Source organism: Erigeron canadensis, chromosome 4 (genome assembly GCF_010389155.1).
Source record: "Erigeron canadensis isolate Cc75 chromosome 4, C_canadensis_v1, whole genome shotgun sequence".
Classification (NCBI taxonomy): domain Eukaryota; kingdom Viridiplantae; phylum Streptophyta; class Magnoliopsida; order Asterales; family Asteraceae; genus Erigeron; species Erigeron canadensis.
This window is the reverse complement of record NC_057764.1, coordinates 31,505,281-31,523,479: the sequence shown is the minus strand read 5'-3', so window position 1 is coordinate 31,523,479 and position 18,199 is coordinate 31,505,281. Positions and strand designations below refer to the sequence as shown.

Here is an 18,199-nt window from a genome sequence, read left to right as displayed (position 1 = left end):
ATTCATACTGTTCAATATATCGATGCAGGTCGATTGTGTCACCATGTGTGTTCTAAGTGTCACTCCTGTGGGGATATACCATTGTTATAGCTAGGTTAGTATGAAATTTTACGAAGGAGGGACTGTTATATTTATGGTTGTGTTGAGTACTTGCAAGATGTCACATATATGTCCTCATCAATCCACATTATGTTGTCATCTTTAAAAATGACTCTTAACATATATCAAATATCAAATCTATATATATCTATATTTATATTTAATTTAATATTTTCTATCTAAATAGTAACATGTATTGTTTGAACTAATAATAAATCAACTAAGGGGAAATCTTTGTGATATTTACATTTTAAAAATTTACTAATTAATCATATCCAAAAGTAAGACTATAAGATTTGAGTACTGGTATTTTATGTTATATTTGAAATGTTAAATATAGCCCTAAGGGCTATATTTAACGTGCATTAAAAAACTTGTACCTTTCATATTAAAAGTCCGTCCCTTGATTTTCATGGTAAATGTACAAACAATTTATACACCTTAAACACAGCCCTAAGAGCTGTATTTAACAAACCCCTTATCTTTATATTCGAAATTTTTCAATACCTATTGGAAACTAAATTATAATCTACTGATAGATAATTACTACACCATCTTCATTATACAGTCCAAAAATGGATTTTTTATTATGTAACAAAATAGATTTTGAGATTTTTGGTTGTCCCTTAATCCCTTATATGGCACATTGAGTTGTTTACTTCAATTCGATATACAGGAGCTCATTATATATGGTGGTAATAATTCTCATTATATCGTTCAATGGAACACCAGTTCTCTACACCAATTAATGAACATACAACAAGCAGAGCCGGCTTAATAGTTTTATGAGTTTAGGCATGGGCCTAAGGCCCACCAATAACAAAGGCTCTCAAATTTTCAATGGTTTAGCATATAACTACACAATTACAACTAGATTTTTTCTAAAGATTAATAGTTTTTATAGCTAGGGCTTGAAAACATCTCATTTGTCTATAAACAACAATCAACACTTTTCTTGAAAATTAAGTTCTATTACTCTTCTAGAGAAATTCGAATATGGATATGTTGATTATGGCATTCAAGTTTATAAAAGACCCTCAGAATTGATCTCGCTTAAGGCCCCTAAAAACCTTAATTAAGCCGACACTGACAACAAGCTATTCAAATTAAAAGTATTCATATTTAATACGGTTTTGGATCATAAAGGTTCGCATACATGTATTTTGATAATGTCGTGTTTGACTCACGAGACTAAGTTTCATGTAAACATTATATTTATATCTGCAGGCTCCTGATGCAAGGATATGGATCATCTGCGCGCATTAATTGGAACCTCGAAACGGTTCTGGTTTAACGATGAGATATATGAGGAAACATGTATTGGTTTGGTCGTGGTCTTTTTTGTGTATTAATTAGTTATTGGTAATGTTCTGTTAAAATTTTTGTACAAGTCATGTATATATTGTTCTACTTTGTTGTCCACTAAAAGCCTAAACCGCATAAAAACCGAAACCATCTCATTTCTAAAGGTCAAAAAGGCCAACTACTATATATAGTTTGGCTTGACTTTTGAGCCAAAAACAAAACCAAACCAATCTATAATGATCCCAAGGAGCCACACAAATTATATAAAAACCCGGCCCTTATATTTATCGACATCTATTTAGTAATTCACCTTACTATCCTTTTTGATATAAACTCCAACACCAATCAATGCCTTTTGCACCAAGGGGCAGATTCGTAAACACATTTCCTATATATACCCCTTCAAAGGATCCATGATAATGCACATTCACCTTTCTTTCATTCTATAATACTTTCTTATAGTAGTAACAAAAAAAACAAATAAAATGGACTCAGTTATGAACAACATCAAAGGCGCATTCTCTGGCGAAGAAACAAAGAGCAAGCCGGATCAAGCAATGACAAGTGCCAAAGAGGCGGGAGAGACGGCTACAAAGACTGTGGCAACCGAAACTGACAAATTTGGGGACCAAGTGAAGCCAGATAATTCATTCGTGACAAGTGCCAAGGAGGCGGGCGAGAAAGCTACAAACGCTGTAACAACTCAAACTGATAAAGTTGGACCTGCGGTGACCAGTGCCGTGGATTCTGTGAAGGATGCTGCACCAAAGAAGTAGGGTGGTGGAGTATTGTGAACTATATTTGTGTTGTTAAGTTGATCAAAGCAACAACAAGTATTTTGGTTATTTCGCATGACTTGTCTACATACAAGAATATTGTACCTTATTTATGTTATGTACTAATAATTGATCACATAATATGTTGTTATTATATTTTATTAACTATAATAATGTTGTATGTGACTAGCTAGGTTGTAAAACCAACCTGGGTCACCGGGATCGGCCTGTGAGTCAGCCACCCAACGGGTCGAAATGTTGAATCGACCTGACCTGGACTATAATTAAACCCAATCAACGGTTGATATGGGTTAATACTATTATAATATTGATTCAAATGTTCAATAGTACTTATTATTAGTCCGGCTTAGGTCTGTTTATATGCACCTTTAATCATTGGGTGTTGTGTACGGGTACCTGATATCATCTTAGTTGGCTGTTTAAAAAAAAAAAATAAAATTCACAAGTCCTTACTTCAAACTCCTTGAACGAACTGGAGGATTTGAAGACTAATACACTTCTTCTTACCGTATAAAAATAATTACGAGCATCTACACGTTGGTAAAACCGAACCCATTAAAAACCTAAACCGCATGAAAAGTTGAAAACCGAAACGAGGTCTTTTTAAAGGTTAAAAGCCCAACTACTAAAGTTTGTTTTTGGGCCGAAACTAAGCCAACCCAATCCATAAACCACACAAATTAATCATCTAAAACCCGGCCTTTATATTTGTCGACATCTATTTAGTAATTGACCTTACTATCCTTTTTGATACAAACTCCAACACCAATCAATGCTTTTTGCACCAAGGGTAAAATCGTAAACACATTACCTATATATACCCCTTGAAAAGATCCATAAAAATACATTACATTCTGCTTTCTTTCATTCAATAATATTTTTCTCATAGTAACCAAAAAAAAAAAAAAAAATGGACTCAGTTATGAACAACATCAAAGGCGCATTCTCTGGCGAAGAAACAAAGAGCAAGCCGGATCAAGCATTGACAAGTGCCAAGGAGGCCGTAACAACCCAAACTGACAAAATTGGAGAGAACAAGCAGCCAGATTCATTCATGACAAGTGCCAAGAAAGCGGCCGATACGGCTACAACCGCTGTAACAACTCAAACTGACAAAATCGGACCTATGGTGACTGGTGCCATTGATTCTATTAAGGGTGCTACTGCACCAAAGAAGTAACGGTACGGTGGTGGAGTATATATATTGTGATTTGTGAACTATTGTGTTGTTAAGTTGATCAAAGCAACAACAAGCTAGTATTTGATCATTTTCGCATTGTAATTTGTCTATGTATGACAAATATTTATGTTATGTACTAATAATTGATCACATATAATTAATACATGTTGTTCTTATATTTTTTTTATTAACTACGTACATTATTTTACGTGACTACTATCAATGTTGTGAAAGCCGTTAAGTTTGATGTGGGAAATTAGAGGAAACAAAGAAAATGTAAAAAATTAAATAAAAATAAGGGTTATAAGTAGTTAAGGTCTCGATCTCGATGCATGTCTAGATTATATTGTGTATTTTTTGTTATTATAATATCTCTAGGCTTTGTTTTGTAAAGTTTATATGTTTTGTTAGACTCTAGTATTTTGCTAGTTGTTTCTCTCACATATAAAGCGAAATTTTGATGTTAAAGAGGAAAGAAATTAAGAAAAGATAAGAAAATTGATTAATTGGGTTGGATTATTGTTCGAAAGTTTTAACAAATTAACTAAACACCGGCCCTACTATGATATTTGTATCCATCTAACCTATCTTGGAACCAATAAGAACATAGTAGTAACCTTATTATAACTACTAGCTAGATACGATCGACTGTGCGAGTATTTTTATCTCTGATTAGCCACATAAAATCGTGTGGTCAACTTTAGGGACATCTGCGTCTGCCTTGTTATTATCTTACAAATTGTCATTATCAGTTTATAAAGAAATAATATATTGATTTATTATAGTATATGAGACCATGAGCGATACAGCTTCGTTTATTTAATAGCAAATTAAAGCTTAACTAGTTAACTATCGCTATAAGAAAACAAATATTTTATAGTTACTTAGACCACATACAAATTAAATATTGCACCTTTTTTTTCTTATCTTCTGGTAACTTTACAAATGAGACGCGGGAAGTCGGGGTCGAGGTAGCTAGAAACCTATGATTCGATATGTGTTCATTCCTGAGATAATATGATAACCCAAGTAATATATATACTATTAAAATCTTAAGCAGTATATTGCATATTATATAAAAATATATTCATCAAAATGGATGCATTCAATAAAAAACGTGGTTTTTTCGATTTTAACGGATTAATGTGTTGTTAAATACTTAAATAATAATAATTAGTTATACATTATGTTAGTTTTAAAGAAATTTTAATGCATTAAAATGATGTTTTTAAGTGTTTTCACTGTGTTCTTATTTTAAAGGCGTTCTCACTATAAAACCACCCTCCTACATTGACGCAGTTAAATTATTGTTTGACAATATAACTTTACATTTATGCTTACAATGTCATTTTATAATATTGTTTGAGATTTGAGTTCGAAAAGATATATAATGATTGAATACATGTATTAATTCATGATACATACGATATATCATATATGTTTCGATACTTTAATCCCTTTATCAGATACGAAGCAGAAAATTTTTCGTGAGGGGACAATTTTAAAAGTTGTTTGTCATACTTATAAGAATCGTATTTGAGAATGTAAAAAAACTTAACCCTCAAAAGAATTTCGTTCTCGCACCAGGTGTAACACTCATATTTTAAAATGTAGGTTTATTTTGAAAAAAAAGGCCGCACGCGTCGGACGAGGTCTTGTTGAATGAAATAAACATATTCTATCATAATGCAAAAAGCCGAAAATATATCTTATATTTAATAATTAGCTTGTGTATACATCTTTCCTACATGATTATTATCATTGTTATAATTAGTTGTTCGTAATAAATATATATAATAATTGGAAAGAAAATATTTTTTTTCACAAACGACGTACTACATATTTACATAATCAAACAAAGAAAACTTCTTCATTCTTTCGATTAAAAATCAAAACAACTCAAGTTTTTTATTCTGTTTATAGAGAGATTTATCTCAACATTAATGCTTCGATGACCTATGACTTTCAAAGAATAAGCTTATAATAATGGATGTAACATTTGTATGTATATCCTATTTAATTTTACTTATTTTTAGAAAAAAAAATTACAAACAATTCATTTAAATTTTGAAAAATTACATTGTCTCAAAATTCGAGTGGGAGCAGCTGATCCCACTGCCCTCAAAGTAGCTCCGTCCATGCCCTTTTACTGATTATTACATAAAATATGTAAATCTAAAGTTCTAAACTAGGCCAAGCTTGAACACGAATATCTCATCTTCAACGAGTCAAGATCGAGTTTAAAGAAGCTTGATTTAACTTACTTACATCTTTAATGACACCCAACTATCCAAGTAATATAATGATCGAAACAAAACACACTTTAGTGTTTAGTGTTTACATTATGACCAATTGACCATTATACAACAAATTAATACATCATTATACACATCTATATTGTATCATAAAACCAGAGTTTATAATCTTTTAATTAATCAATTCCCCCGCTTTGATTTACACCTACACGACACGGTTTCAACACTATTCGTGGAGAGCCACTATACATAACAGTTGGATTGAAGAAGGCCCTCCTTGCCACGTAAGAAACAATCCAAATCCCATGGCCTACAAAAGTTATTAATCACCAAACAAAATGGCCGACACAAATAAATATCAACTAACATCTTAAATGACCTTTATACCCTTCCTCGTGTAACTTCATCCACCACAGATACACACCTTTCTCTTCTTAAATTTATTGCCCGTTTTTTATTTTAATATTTTATTCGTCTCAGTTCTCACGATACATTCTCATTTTAAATTCCCCTAAAATCCACTTTTTTAAAAAAAATAGTAATATATTAACTTTATCATTTGTCGCGATTTGAATTAAGCATCATACTGTTACCATGATTTTATATTGACACACATTATTTTCAAAGGAGAAATTATGGGATGAAAATATAATGGGTTACTTATAGAAGCATTTTTGTTTTTTCCTTAAAATTATAATAGTGTATAAAAAAAACGAAGATAATAAAATCATTATGTTATTACACTATGTATGATAAAAAATAACTTAAAATATTATGTTTTCATAACAAAGCAGTTATTTATGACTAAATGTATCTTAAAACATTATGTTTTTATCTATACTCCATTATAAAACATATTAGATATCTATTTTAAGAAATTTAAGTATGTTTTTTCAGTATTCTCATTTTACCCCTGACTAAATATCTACTTTACATCTATTTAAACATAAAACCCTTAGGTCGCGTTTGGTTCACAGAATTTGATGGAATCTGATGGAATTAGAATTGAATTCCATTCCTTAGTGTGTTTGATTGGTTAAAGATGGAGGAATCACATTTCGTTGGAATGTTAATATTCCCTCATTTGATGTAATCTCCATTCCTTGGGGATGGGGGAAGGAATCTCATTCCGTCCCTCACTTAAATCTTCAAAAAATAAAAAACATTTCGTCAAATTCCATTCCTTCAGATTCCAATTCCTTTGAAAGATTTCATTCCTTCAAAAAACATTCCGCGAACCAAACGCGCCCTTATATACTCTATTTTTCTCCATTCTCTCTAATCATAACACACTTTCATCCAACTCGTCGTCGGCCTCCTTCTGCACCACCCTTCATCTCCCCTGCCGCTGCAACACGCGGGTACTATGCTCGTAACAATAAAGCAGTCTATCCTAATATAATTGTTCTATTTATAGATTTTATAGTTTATATCAATAAAAATCATGACAAATATCAATATTATTGATGACAATTATAAATTTATTTTAAACGGTAAGATTGTGTAAATCAATAATTTCGAGACATTAAATAACCCCACACCACCAAGGGCAAAATCGTAAAATCAATCCATACATATGCGAATATCCACTCTATATATATATATCCATCATCCTTCCTTGTTGACCCATCAGAAAACTTTCGATTATTTACAAACACCGCCCAAAGAAAAAGAAAACACAAAAATGGATTCATTCATGAAAGGAATCAAAAACGTCGCCGCCACCGCCGGCGGTGGAGACAAGAAAGAAACGAACCCAGATCAGCCGTCAAACAGTGAGCTTTTGTCAAGTGCAAAACAAGTAGCTGAAGCAGCAAAACTCGCCACCAGTAACCAATCTGACAAAATTGACAAACCAAAAGTTGCCGGCGCCGCCGCCGACATTCTTGATGCCGCGAAAGAGTACGGCAAGTTTGATGAGACACAAGGTGTTGGACAGTATTTGAAACAAGCTGATGATTATCTTCATCAGTATGAGAAGGGGTCTGGTGGCACCGCTGCTGCGCCACCGCCTGTGAAGGAGGGAGAAGGTGCTCCGCCGGCGCCGGTGGAGGAGAAGAAGCCGGAAAAAGAAGAATCTGGAAGTGGGTTTGGAGCTCAGGATGCTTTGAAGGCTGCCGGAAGCTTTTTTAAGTAAAAGTGTTTTATGGGTTGTATATTTTTATGTAAATGATGAAATTAAGCAAAACAAGTTATTATTGATGTGTTTTGCAGTGTCAGTTGTACCTTGTTTTTTACTTGTTGTACGTTGTGTGTTTCTCTAATGTAATAATAATTGTGTGATTTTCATTATCTGACTAATTTTCACCGTGTTTGTGTCATGACACAGTTAATTCAAGTTTTATTTTCTTAAAAGTTCTAATTTGTAAGTTAAAAAATAGGTGATTTTTAATATATACTCTGTAATGTATAAAACCATGTACTCAATAATTAAGTTGATAATGATAATTTTATCATTTTTTTTTCCTTAAATAGCAATCAAATAACTTTTATTAACCTTAAGTTATTTTGCATTTGACAAAATTGAGAATTTTTATTGTTAATTTTGGTTTTTTATTGTAACTTATAAATACAAGTTTGATCAATTTTATCAAAAATGAGGGGGTTTCAAAGTCTAAAAAAGGGTGTCATCGTCTTTTTAAATTTCTAGTTAACTAGTGTGTGTGACTATTCGGTTTATGAAAACGACTATTGCTTCTTTTGACCATTTCAAACTTAAAGGAAATCGGTTGCGATTCTATAAATGCAAAAATTATCATTGAGCCACATAAATGTTGTGTTTAAGTGTGTGATCGACATTAGTCAAAATTCGATTACGTTCGTATCGAACATTTGTCTGTTATCTTTACATAATGTCTTTTCATTTTTCAATATTAATGACATTTGTTTGTTATCATTTCATTTCACAAAAACCACAATCTATCTTTGTTACCCATCTTCAAGGGAAAACTAATACTTCCATACAAATCAAATGTCCTTTTTCTTTTAAGGCAAATCCACATAAACCAACAAAAATAAAAATAAAATAAACATCAAGTAAAACTTCAACACATTCGATACAACTCTATATGTTGTATTCTGAAAGTTTCATTTCGGATCGGAATCAACAACATATATATGTTGGTTTTGGGATTTTTCTGGTCGATCTAATCATATTAGCTTTCCCTTTGACCCGAGTTTCTTCTTTTTTCATGTTTTCCTCATTTCGGGATCTTGCTCCCTTAGAAATCTTTTCGATTATCTCCATCTTTCTTGTATAAGCTTGCAACGCTTGAACTCGTTTCCACTCTATTTTACCCTACACACGTCAAAGGTTACTTAATTTACATGAGTTAAACAAATGTAACAAAAATTTTTGGTAGTCTTTAATTAGAATTGAGACCGACCTCTCTCCTTGCTAACTTGTTCTTTGCTTTTGACTTCTTTCTTTTCTCCCATTCGAGTATTTTTGCCTTCAAATTCACGAACCGTTTTGTGATCTTTTCGATTTCAGTTTTCTCCCATATATCTGCTTGTCCAAGTCTTGTTACGGGTTCTTTTTGGCTAGTTTCTTCATCAGGTTTGTTATCAGCCGGTGTTCTGTCAAAGGGAGGAGTTGTTGAGACATTCTCTTCCAATGTTGTTGTAATCACGGGTGATGGCATGGGAACATTAATAGCTCCGCCAGGAACATCTTCACTAATTTCGGGTCTTGGTGACTCCTCTAGTATTTCTAGATTTCCAGATAAATTAATATACACTAAAAATTTTCTGATTTTATGAAATTTATATTAACTATTTTTCAATTCAATTATAAAATTAATTTTTATATTAACTGATTGCGTTATCATTCACGAACCAAACCACTATCAAAAACCAAACAAAAATGTACGCCCGTTATGTTATATTTTACATTGGGCTAACCTTAATAGTTTAAAATTTGTATAAGTTTAGCTAGTTATAATCCCAACTTGATCCGGCCCATTTATCCAGTTATTTTAGGCATTTAGCAAAGGATCGTTTACCTTTATTTATACTAAATTGAACCCGTTTGAATATATTCTTGACTTCTTTAGAAGAGCAACACAAAAAGCCCCAAAATTGACCCAATTTTATTAGGCCCATTAATAATTTATAAGATTTAATCTGGTGCGTAACTTAGTACAAAAAGGATACTACTATATATTACCTGACAAGGTTTTCCTAGACTTTGAAATTGGCTCTTGTTTTATTTCATCATGTTTGTTTTCAATAGAACTAACAACAAATGCGGCAGCAGCTACAGCAGTTCGAAACTCATCACCTTCCGTTTTATCATGATCAAGACTTATCTCACTAGAAAGCTTTCGGCCCCAGCTCTGACCTCTCCGACTATCTATAAACAAACGAACAAAATGTGTAACTTAAAACAATCAGTTAAAATAGGAATTGGATCACTATAATCCATATTTTTCATGTAATTAAATTTTTTTTTAATGCTTTAATTACCACCTTTGAAAGACCGTGTCCTTCGAGATGAAACCTTACGGTTTTTAACTACTCGTGAAGTTTGTGCTTTGTTTTCCTCCTCAACATGAAAAATCCGCATGCTAGCCAAAAATCGTAAATAGTAAGAATGCAAACATGTTAAAATGTAAAAAGAAACAATTATTGATTAATAAACATATTGTATTCTTTTTTATTTGTATTTTCATGAAAGATGTTGACATTTACCAGAATTGCTTGATCAAATTCTCCATGATTGATATTCAAAATGCAAACGATATTGCTCAAAATTGATAAAAGGGAGAGACTATAGGCAGGAGACGAAGCAAGCTAGGTTGTGTTTATAGTATATACTTTGCATTTGGTTCTTGATAGTGTATAGCACAAGTATTCTTTAATTCCTTTCTTTTACAAATAATGTTTGCGTTTCTAATCTTTTAAACAAAATGAGGTGGACTGGTTTTAATTTTTAAATGGCAATGATTACTTGTCATTTTTCCTTTCAATCCTATACAAATTCCCGATTTCATTGACCCCTGGCAAAAGAAGCCACCAGACTCGTGTCTCGTTTGTTTTCATCTTAACCATGAGCCCACATCATTACGTGTTCTGACTCGTAATTGAGGATTTTGGATTTGTGGTGTCAGACTGCCAGCAACCAACTTCCTTTTCGTTTTATTATTTAAAGTGTAAATTTCTATATAAACGAATTCAGGGTCCCTAATGATTGATTAGTACTTTAGTAGTGCATTAAAAGTTTTGTGTAACATTATTCTCGATTAGTAATGACTAAGCTAGTGGTTTATTGTGGTTATATATAGACATCACTATATATGAATGTTCTAGAACCAAACATATATACCCACATCAATTGTGTCCATTTGTCTTTCCCCTATAATAATGAATCGGTATAACTCGTGTCAATTGTTTACAAGTCAAAACAATTATATGTTCTCTTTGTCCTAGCTACCTACCTAATGCAGTGTAAATTCCTTTCCGTTTTATATTATTTAAAGTGTAAATTTCTATATAAACGAATTCAGGGTCCCTAATGATTGATTAATGATTAGTACTTTAGTAGTGCATTAAAAGTTTTGTGTAACATTATTCTCGATTAGTAATGACTAAGCTAGCTAGTGGTTTATTGTGGTTATATATAGACATCACTATATATGAATGTTTTAACAACCAAACATACCCACATCAATTGTGTCCATTTGTCTTTCCCCTATAATGAATCGTTATAACTCGTGTCAATTTTTTTCAAAAGTCAAAACAATTATATGTTCTCTTTGTCCTAGCTACCTACCTACTATTTTCATTTGGTGCGTGGGCTAAAAGGCTAAGATGTTATTAGGAAAGATCAATTTGTGGTGTTTGTTCAACTTTCTTAAGTACTCGTACATATTTTGGTCTTTATATACATAAAATGTCGTGAGATAGGCGTGAAGAAAAAGTCTTTTAAATGATTAAAAATCAGAGGCGAATCCAGAAAAATCTGTTATAGGGGGCGGGATACTTAGGTATTTCCATACCCGGTTGAACCTTATAGCCTTTTTCGATTGTCGAAACGGGTCGGGTCAAGTTGACTCTTAAACAATGTTACCTATTTATAATTATTAAGCTTTTAAAATTTGTTTGTTGATAAATTGTTATTATAATGCCCGATATGTCATATATATGTGATGTTAAAAATTTATTTTATGGTATAATTCAAACAATATATATCATTTGCTGAAGTTTGTTCATTTGAGTCCTGATTTTTTCTTGGAAACTAGGGGACAAATTTAGACCATTAGATTATCCCCTCAAAAATAAATCCCCACCCTTTATTTCCCTTCCCCTTGTCTTCTTCCTCCCACCACACACACACACACACACACACACACACACACACACACTATGACTTTCTCTTTCTCTTTCCCCCGCTTTTCCGGCAACCACTCTCCGGCGATGGGATCTTGAACCACCGCCATCTCCACCTTTATCTCTGACCGGCGACAGCGACCAACTCCTCCTCCTTCTTCTCCGGCGATACAACCGTCGGAAAATGCAACAAACTTCGCCGGAAAACTTCAAACGCCGATATATCCTTCGTTCTTTCGAATTAGAACATCACACTTCTACCAAAACACTCACAATCACACCGCGAACAAACCCTGACCAGAAATTAATCTGATCTATACTCACCGGAAAACTTGAAAAACTCACCGGAAAAATTAAAAACACTATAGCTGTGTTGTTTCTTCGAATTAATGCATGAAACTTGTACCAAAACACTCGAAAACACATTCCGCACAAACCTTATCCAATACACACTGTTTTTGAGCTCGCCGGAAAAATCAATGTCGCCGGAAAAATCAGAATCCACCATCTCTTGGATCGCCGCCCATCAAATCCATACCATTCCCATATGCGTCCTTTGACGGTCAGTTTAGAACGGATAAGGGCCTCTGGGCCGTTTCGTATCCACCCGAAAACGAAATTGATTAGCCGGAGAAATCGCCGGAAAAGATTCGACGGCGTTAGTGTCTTAGTGATTGCCAATCAAGCTTGATTTGGCTTGACCAATCAAATATGATTATAAAATGTCGCTGGAGTAATTCACCGGAGTAATTCGCCAGAGTAATCAATCAAGCTTGATTGGTTTGACCAATCAAATATGATTGGATCAAATATGATTGGACAATGTCGCCGGAGTAACCAATCAAGCTTGATTGGCTAGACCAATCAAATATGATTGCATAGTCGCCGGGGTAATTCACTGGAGTAACCAATCATGTTTGATGGGATTTTGATGATGGTTGATCCAAGGACTAACATTAGTCCCTTGGTTTTCATCATTTTTAAAGGATCCATATGAATCAAACCCTCCATTTGCTACCTTTAAATAAAGCTTGTTGAATAAACCAAGCCACAAAATAAGTCGGTTTCATTTTTGACTATATTAAAAAGAAATATTATTTACTAGATTAATTATATCGGCTGCTCTGTATGCACATGTTCATATATAATGCATATATATATATATATATTGGTTTTGATAATATAATTAATAATTAATAATAAATTAATAATATACTACCAAAGTAAGAAGTTTTAAAGTATCAGATAAAGAAACAATTGAATGATTCAAATAAAGGTAAAACATTATCCCACATTACTTACTACATAAAAAAAACCTTGTTTATGTTTTATATAATTAACTAATAGCTTCACAAATACATGTACCTTCATAGGCCTTTCATATGCTCCAGGGCACACTCAATTTTGAGGCGGAGACATTCATGTAATTAAGCATGTAAATTTTTATTTAGTATATGTAAATTCAATTATCAGGTATATATTGAGCTACCGGGGGCCTTTGCCCCCACTACTTATAGAGTACGTCCACCCCAAAGGAATGTATTAACTAATTTGACTCATCAATGTCGCGTTCTAGTCATATTTAATGTAATTTATATTTGCATTTTTGTTTTTTTGAAATAAAATGATATATAAAATATTTAGTGAGCGAGGCTGAAAAATCATGGCTGAATAATTCCAATCCACTGACAAACTAATAAATTCAAAACCGTAAACCCGAACCCGAGTTTGATTGAAACTTTACATATACACACTTATTATAAAAAGTTTGGTATCTAAATGTAAACTATCAACGCAGTAGGACTAAAATCGACTAATAACCAATAGTCTAGGAACCTTTCTTGTAACTCACTTCACCAAGCATTATAGTAAAATCCTAGGTTTCGGTCTTCCCAATTCATTGGAGCCGCATTTGTGTCGAAAATATTCAATCAACAAACATGGATACATTGAAGGCGTCGGATAAGAGAAACCATTTTGATAAAACGCGACGAGAGATGGCCGAGAAATACGAACTTCGGCGTAGGCTGTATAAAGCTCTTTCAAGAGACACGCAACTACCAGCCGATATTCGTGAAAAAAGCAAAACTAAGTTGGCTGATTTGCCAAGGAACAGTTCTTTGACTCGCGTCTTGAATCGTTGTGTTTTTACTGGTCGTACTAGAGGTGTTTATCAGATGTTCCGAATGTCTAGGATTGCGTTTCGTGAAATGGCTCGTAAAGGCATTCTGCATGGAGTTAAGAAAGCTTCTTGGTAATAATTAATATGCTGTTTTTAATTACTTATCGATATTATTCGCGACAATATATAATAATGAAACGTTTCGTTTTGTTTTGTTTTAAACATGTTTGATTGAAAAAATTGTGATGTTTTGATCACGATTCGTTGCTTTTGAAACGTAATTTTTCTTTTTAATCGTGCCGATTTTATGGAATTTTTTCAATAAAAAATTGTTAGACTTGGTTTTTTGTTTGTTACGATTGTTTTGTCAATCTCTTGTGATTGGTGAATGTATAATAAAAAATAGTTTGTTGCTCTTTAGATGATACTGAGTATATATCAAGCCCGAATCGAGTTGGTCACATGATGATAAGGTTTTTACCTAATCATACAATTGGTTTAAGTACCTAAACCTTTTAGGTATTGAATTTGATATTTATATTTTATTTTGAAAAAATCAACTAAAATATATGATAAATGACATTCAAAGAAATTGCATTCTAAACTTGTAAGGTTTTAGATTGGTTTGTCATTTTCCATATTTTTTTAGGCTAAATAAATTATTTTTTTCACCTTAAAAACAATTAAGTAGTATGTTCGGATTAAGTGGTTAACATAATAGAGATCAAAAGGCTTGAGGTCATTTTAGATAAAACCTAAAAACAGTTTTTCTACCCAAATAAAAATAAGACTGTTTACATCTCAATCCCTCTAAAATAATATCGAGTTATTGAGTCCAAAACTTGTAAAAAACAATATATTGGGTGCTACATTTTTACCTTAACATACAACTGATTTATTTTTGAAGCTGACCAATAGTCGAGGGATCACTTATGTAAAAAAGGGAATATAAGAAAAACCTCAACTAGCAGCTAGGGCTGTTTGATCCCCCTTTTCAGCCCCCAAATTCATTTCTCCATTTCATCATTATCATCTTTTAACAAAAATCAAACAAAAAAACAAAAATGGAGAATTACAAAATGTCCGACAAGAGAAACCTGCGAGATCAAAAACGGCGAGCATTGGCCGAGAAATACGAACTCCGCCATAGACTCTACAAAGCATTATCAAAAGACACGGAGTTGCCAATGGAAATCCGCGAGAAAAACAGAAGCAAATTGGCTGATTTGCCGAGGAACAGTTCATTTACACGTGTCATGAATCGGTGTATTTATACTGGGCGTGCTAAAGCTGTTTATCAGATGTTCCGAATGTCTAGGATTGTGTTTCGTGATTTGGCTGGTAAAGGCATTTTGCACGGAGTTAAAAAAGCTTCATGGTAGTTGTCATTTTTCGTGTCGTTTTTACGTATTTTTATTCGCGAATAATATAACTATATTGTTGAAGAATATTGGGATGTTTTTGATGTCAGTTGGTTGCTGATTTTTATGGAATTTTGATGATATTTATTATAATTGTGTTGCTGTAGTTGGTATTGTTTGTTAAAATTGTATTGTGCCGTAGGTTTCGTATATGTATGTTATATGTGCATTATTTAGTGTTGATTTTACATTAGGCTCTCAGTATAATGATCATTATTTGCTCCGATATAGGTTATCGATTTACGATAGGTGGTTGGTAAGGATGTACTCGAGAGGGTTCAGTTGTAGTTTTCTGGTTCCGCCTTAGAGATTACGTGAGTTGAGTATATCAAGTTGACAAGTTAGGTTATGCTTTATGTGTGTTGGTCTATATGTCAAGGGGGAGTTAGTTAAACAGAGTCTACATGTACGGGTTTATATAGTTTCTCGTTATCTGTTCCGTGGTTCAAAATCTATATTTTTCATGAGCTTTTGTATGGGGTAGACTTCAGATGATGTCTGCATTACTTTTTGCCCAAAAAAGGGGGAATGCAGTATTTTTCTGAATACCCATTTCGTTCACACCTGGCCGAGTGCATTACCTTCGATATATCCTCAAAGGTACATCCGTACATAACAAAACAATGGATATTGTTTTGAAGCCAAAGTTTTCTAGTGAATTAGAAGATTTGGGCTTAGAGTTGCTTTAGATAACAGTGCTACTAGAATGCTTTAGGAAACCTCTCACTAATGACTAATATCATTCTGACCCAAGTAGCCTAAGACAAACTCGTTTATCTGAACATACAAGTGTATCGCTTTTGAGTAGACAGAATTACATATGTAGCCTAATATCAAGAACATAGCCACATGTAATAGAGGTGGTAACATGGGCGGGTCAGGTGGGCAAATCAGTTTCAAACTGGTAATTTGTAACCCCGTAAAGACTTTTATGTCTATTTATTCAAAATAATAAATTTTTTAGTTAAGATTACTACAGTTTATTTCAAATATTTGGATAAAAATCGCAGGAGGTTATTTTAGTTCAAAATAAACTTGGCATAAATTTAAAATTTCTTGATATTTTTCTCATTTAGACGTTTAGCTAAAAAAAAAGAAAAATCAATTTACCATCTCAGTAGATATTTGCAATAGCTAATACTTGTATGTTAGTCATATTCACCAGCTGTGCGGATAGTTGGATAGTTATCAATTAGATAACGGAAATTCGTGGCAGCAAACAAAAGCTTCAAAATACCATCAGTCGATAGCGCTAGAGCCTAGAAAGGTAGAACTGGAAACATTTGAAGTGGCTTTGACCAATTTAGTTGTGAATGAGTTAATTGAGTTATATTTTTTCTCAAACGGGTCAGATGGAAAGTTATTGCAAGGTAATAAGTTGAAAGTGTGTTCTTACTGTATACAGCCTGTTAAACTGCCTTATGCAAAAACATAGAAATATTAGCAGGGTACATGTATGAAATATTATAGTATACAGGTATATGATGGCTTAAAGTTTGTTAATACTTGGTGCAGTTAAATAGTATCTTGCTCATTGAAACTTCATGTTTTCTATTCCTTGACTTCATGTTTCCCATTTTGGTCAATTGTCTTTCAGTTTTTGTTTTCTTCTTGATAACACTTGTATGGGACAGCTGCATGCTTAAAAAGCCAATCTTCACTGGTATTTATAGCAGTGGATTATTTATTATATCCTCTTTTTTTATTTCGACGGGTACACAAAAACAACAAATACAAAATATCTAGTTACTTTTTGTGTATATGATAGCTCGAACTTACTATGGTAGATTAAGGGTGACTGGTATAAGTATTCTGCTGAATTTTTTGCAGACTAGTATTATCACCCTATCTGTTTAGATAGGTCGTAAAGTTGCAGTATTATGAAGGTATCAATGATGATGCTATCATCAATGTTTTTGTGCTCTTATATCTAGTCATTGTGCTTCCCTCAACAAATCTGTCTCTTGCAGATTATTTGGTCATGTTCTCATGGATATCATAGTAGTTTGTATATGGTGTTAATACTTAATATCACGAAAATTGTCAGTAATATACACCACAAAAAGTTCAAAAACCTCTCTTCTAACTCACCTCTCAACTTACCCCTTCCTATGTTCCTTTTTGCTATTGTCGTCACATTGTTTGGACCTTGGGTGCAAGTCCAGTGCTTCAAAAGCTGATTGTATTGAAGTATTAACATTTCAACAACGGTTATTGGCATAGATTGGCCGGGACATATGTGATTAATCTTGATAATTTGTTCATAACAGGAGATTTACCATGCTCAAACACAACATTGATAAGTGATAACAAAATAATGCAACAAGTTTTATACTTTATAGGCAAATCGGAAAATGTATTGAAAAATGCACTTATGCACAGGAGTTCTTTCTAAAAAACTAATGCAACTAGTAAAAAGGATGTTTTTAATGATTTTATATGTAAATAAAAGACAACCAGATACTACTGTTTAACAGAAATATAGTTTATTTACTTTTAACGCATGTCACTTCTATGTCCGTGCTTAATACCAAGTGTTAATTTTGTAATCTATATAAGCTTTGTTTGAATAAGAGCCATTATCTTCAACCCATCAGAATGTTGTTCTCTTTCTGAAGTTACAAAACAACTGATAGAACTTTTAGATAGGTACACACAACATACAAAGCAACATCTAGATAGTGTGAAAC

At 33.0% G+C, this 18,199-nt stretch overlaps 3 protein-coding genes across 3 annotated transcripts; 2 read left to right on the top strand and 1 right to left on the bottom strand.

Annotated features, from left to right (window-relative positions):
- The first annotated feature begins 7,244 nt into the window (after nucleotides 1-7,244).
- On the top strand, nucleotides 7,245-7,991 carry LOC122595552 (nodulin-related protein 1-like). Its single transcript, XM_043767933.1, has one exon. It carries the CDS (start codon nucleotides 7,321-7,323, stop codon nucleotides 7,771-7,773), a length of 453 nt encoding a protein of 150 aa, XP_043623868.1. The 5' UTR covers nucleotides 7,245-7,320; the 3' UTR covers nucleotides 7,774-7,991.
- A 563-nt stretch (nucleotides 7,992-8,554) lies between these two features.
- Nucleotides 8,555-10,408, bottom strand: LOC122598591 (remorin-like). Its single transcript, XM_043771185.1, has 5 exons — nucleotides 10,329-10,408; nucleotides 10,107-10,204; nucleotides 9,805-9,990; nucleotides 9,023-9,348; nucleotides 8,555-8,934 (listed from the first exon to the last, which is right to left on the bottom strand). Exons 1-5 carry the CDS (start codon nucleotides 10,352-10,354, stop codon nucleotides 8,740-8,742), a joined length of 831 nt encoding a protein of 276 aa, XP_043627120.1. The 5' UTR covers nucleotides 10,355-10,408; the 3' UTR covers nucleotides 8,555-8,739.
- Nucleotides 10,409-15,065: 4,657 nt separating this feature from the next.
- On the top strand, nucleotides 15,066-15,471 carry LOC122598139 (ribosomal protein S14, mitochondrial). The gene has a single exon (XM_043770741.1). It carries the CDS (start codon nucleotides 15,153-15,155, stop codon nucleotides 15,468-15,470), a length of 318 nt encoding a protein of 105 aa, XP_043626676.1. The 5' UTR covers nucleotides 15,066-15,152; the 3' UTR covers nucleotide 15,471.
- Nucleotides 15,472-18,199: the final 2,728 nt, after the last annotated feature.

What these genes read in the sequence shown, in the direction of transcription:
- LOC122598591 (XM_043771185.1), bottom strand. Translation starts at nt 10,354, where the DNA reads ATGGAGAATTTGATCAAGCAATTCTG. An exon ending in AAGGACACGGTCTTTCAAAG is followed by an intron (nt 9,991 to 10,106) that starts GTGGTAATTAAA and finishes GTTTGTTTATAG; the next exon opens with ATAGTCGGAGAGGTCAGAGC. An exon ending in ACAAGTTAGCAAGGAGAGAG is followed by an intron (nt 8,935 to 9,022) that starts GTCGGTCTCAAT and finishes TGACGTGTGTAG; the next exon opens with GGTAAAATAGAGTGGAAACG.
- LOC122595552 (XM_043767933.1), top strand. Translation starts at nt 7,321, where the DNA reads ATGGATTCATTCATGAAAGGAATCAAAAACGTCGCCGCCACCGCCGGC.
- LOC122598139 (XM_043770741.1), top strand. Translation starts at nt 15,153, where the DNA reads ATGGAGAATTACAAAATGTCCGACAAGAGAAACCTGCGAGATCAAAAA.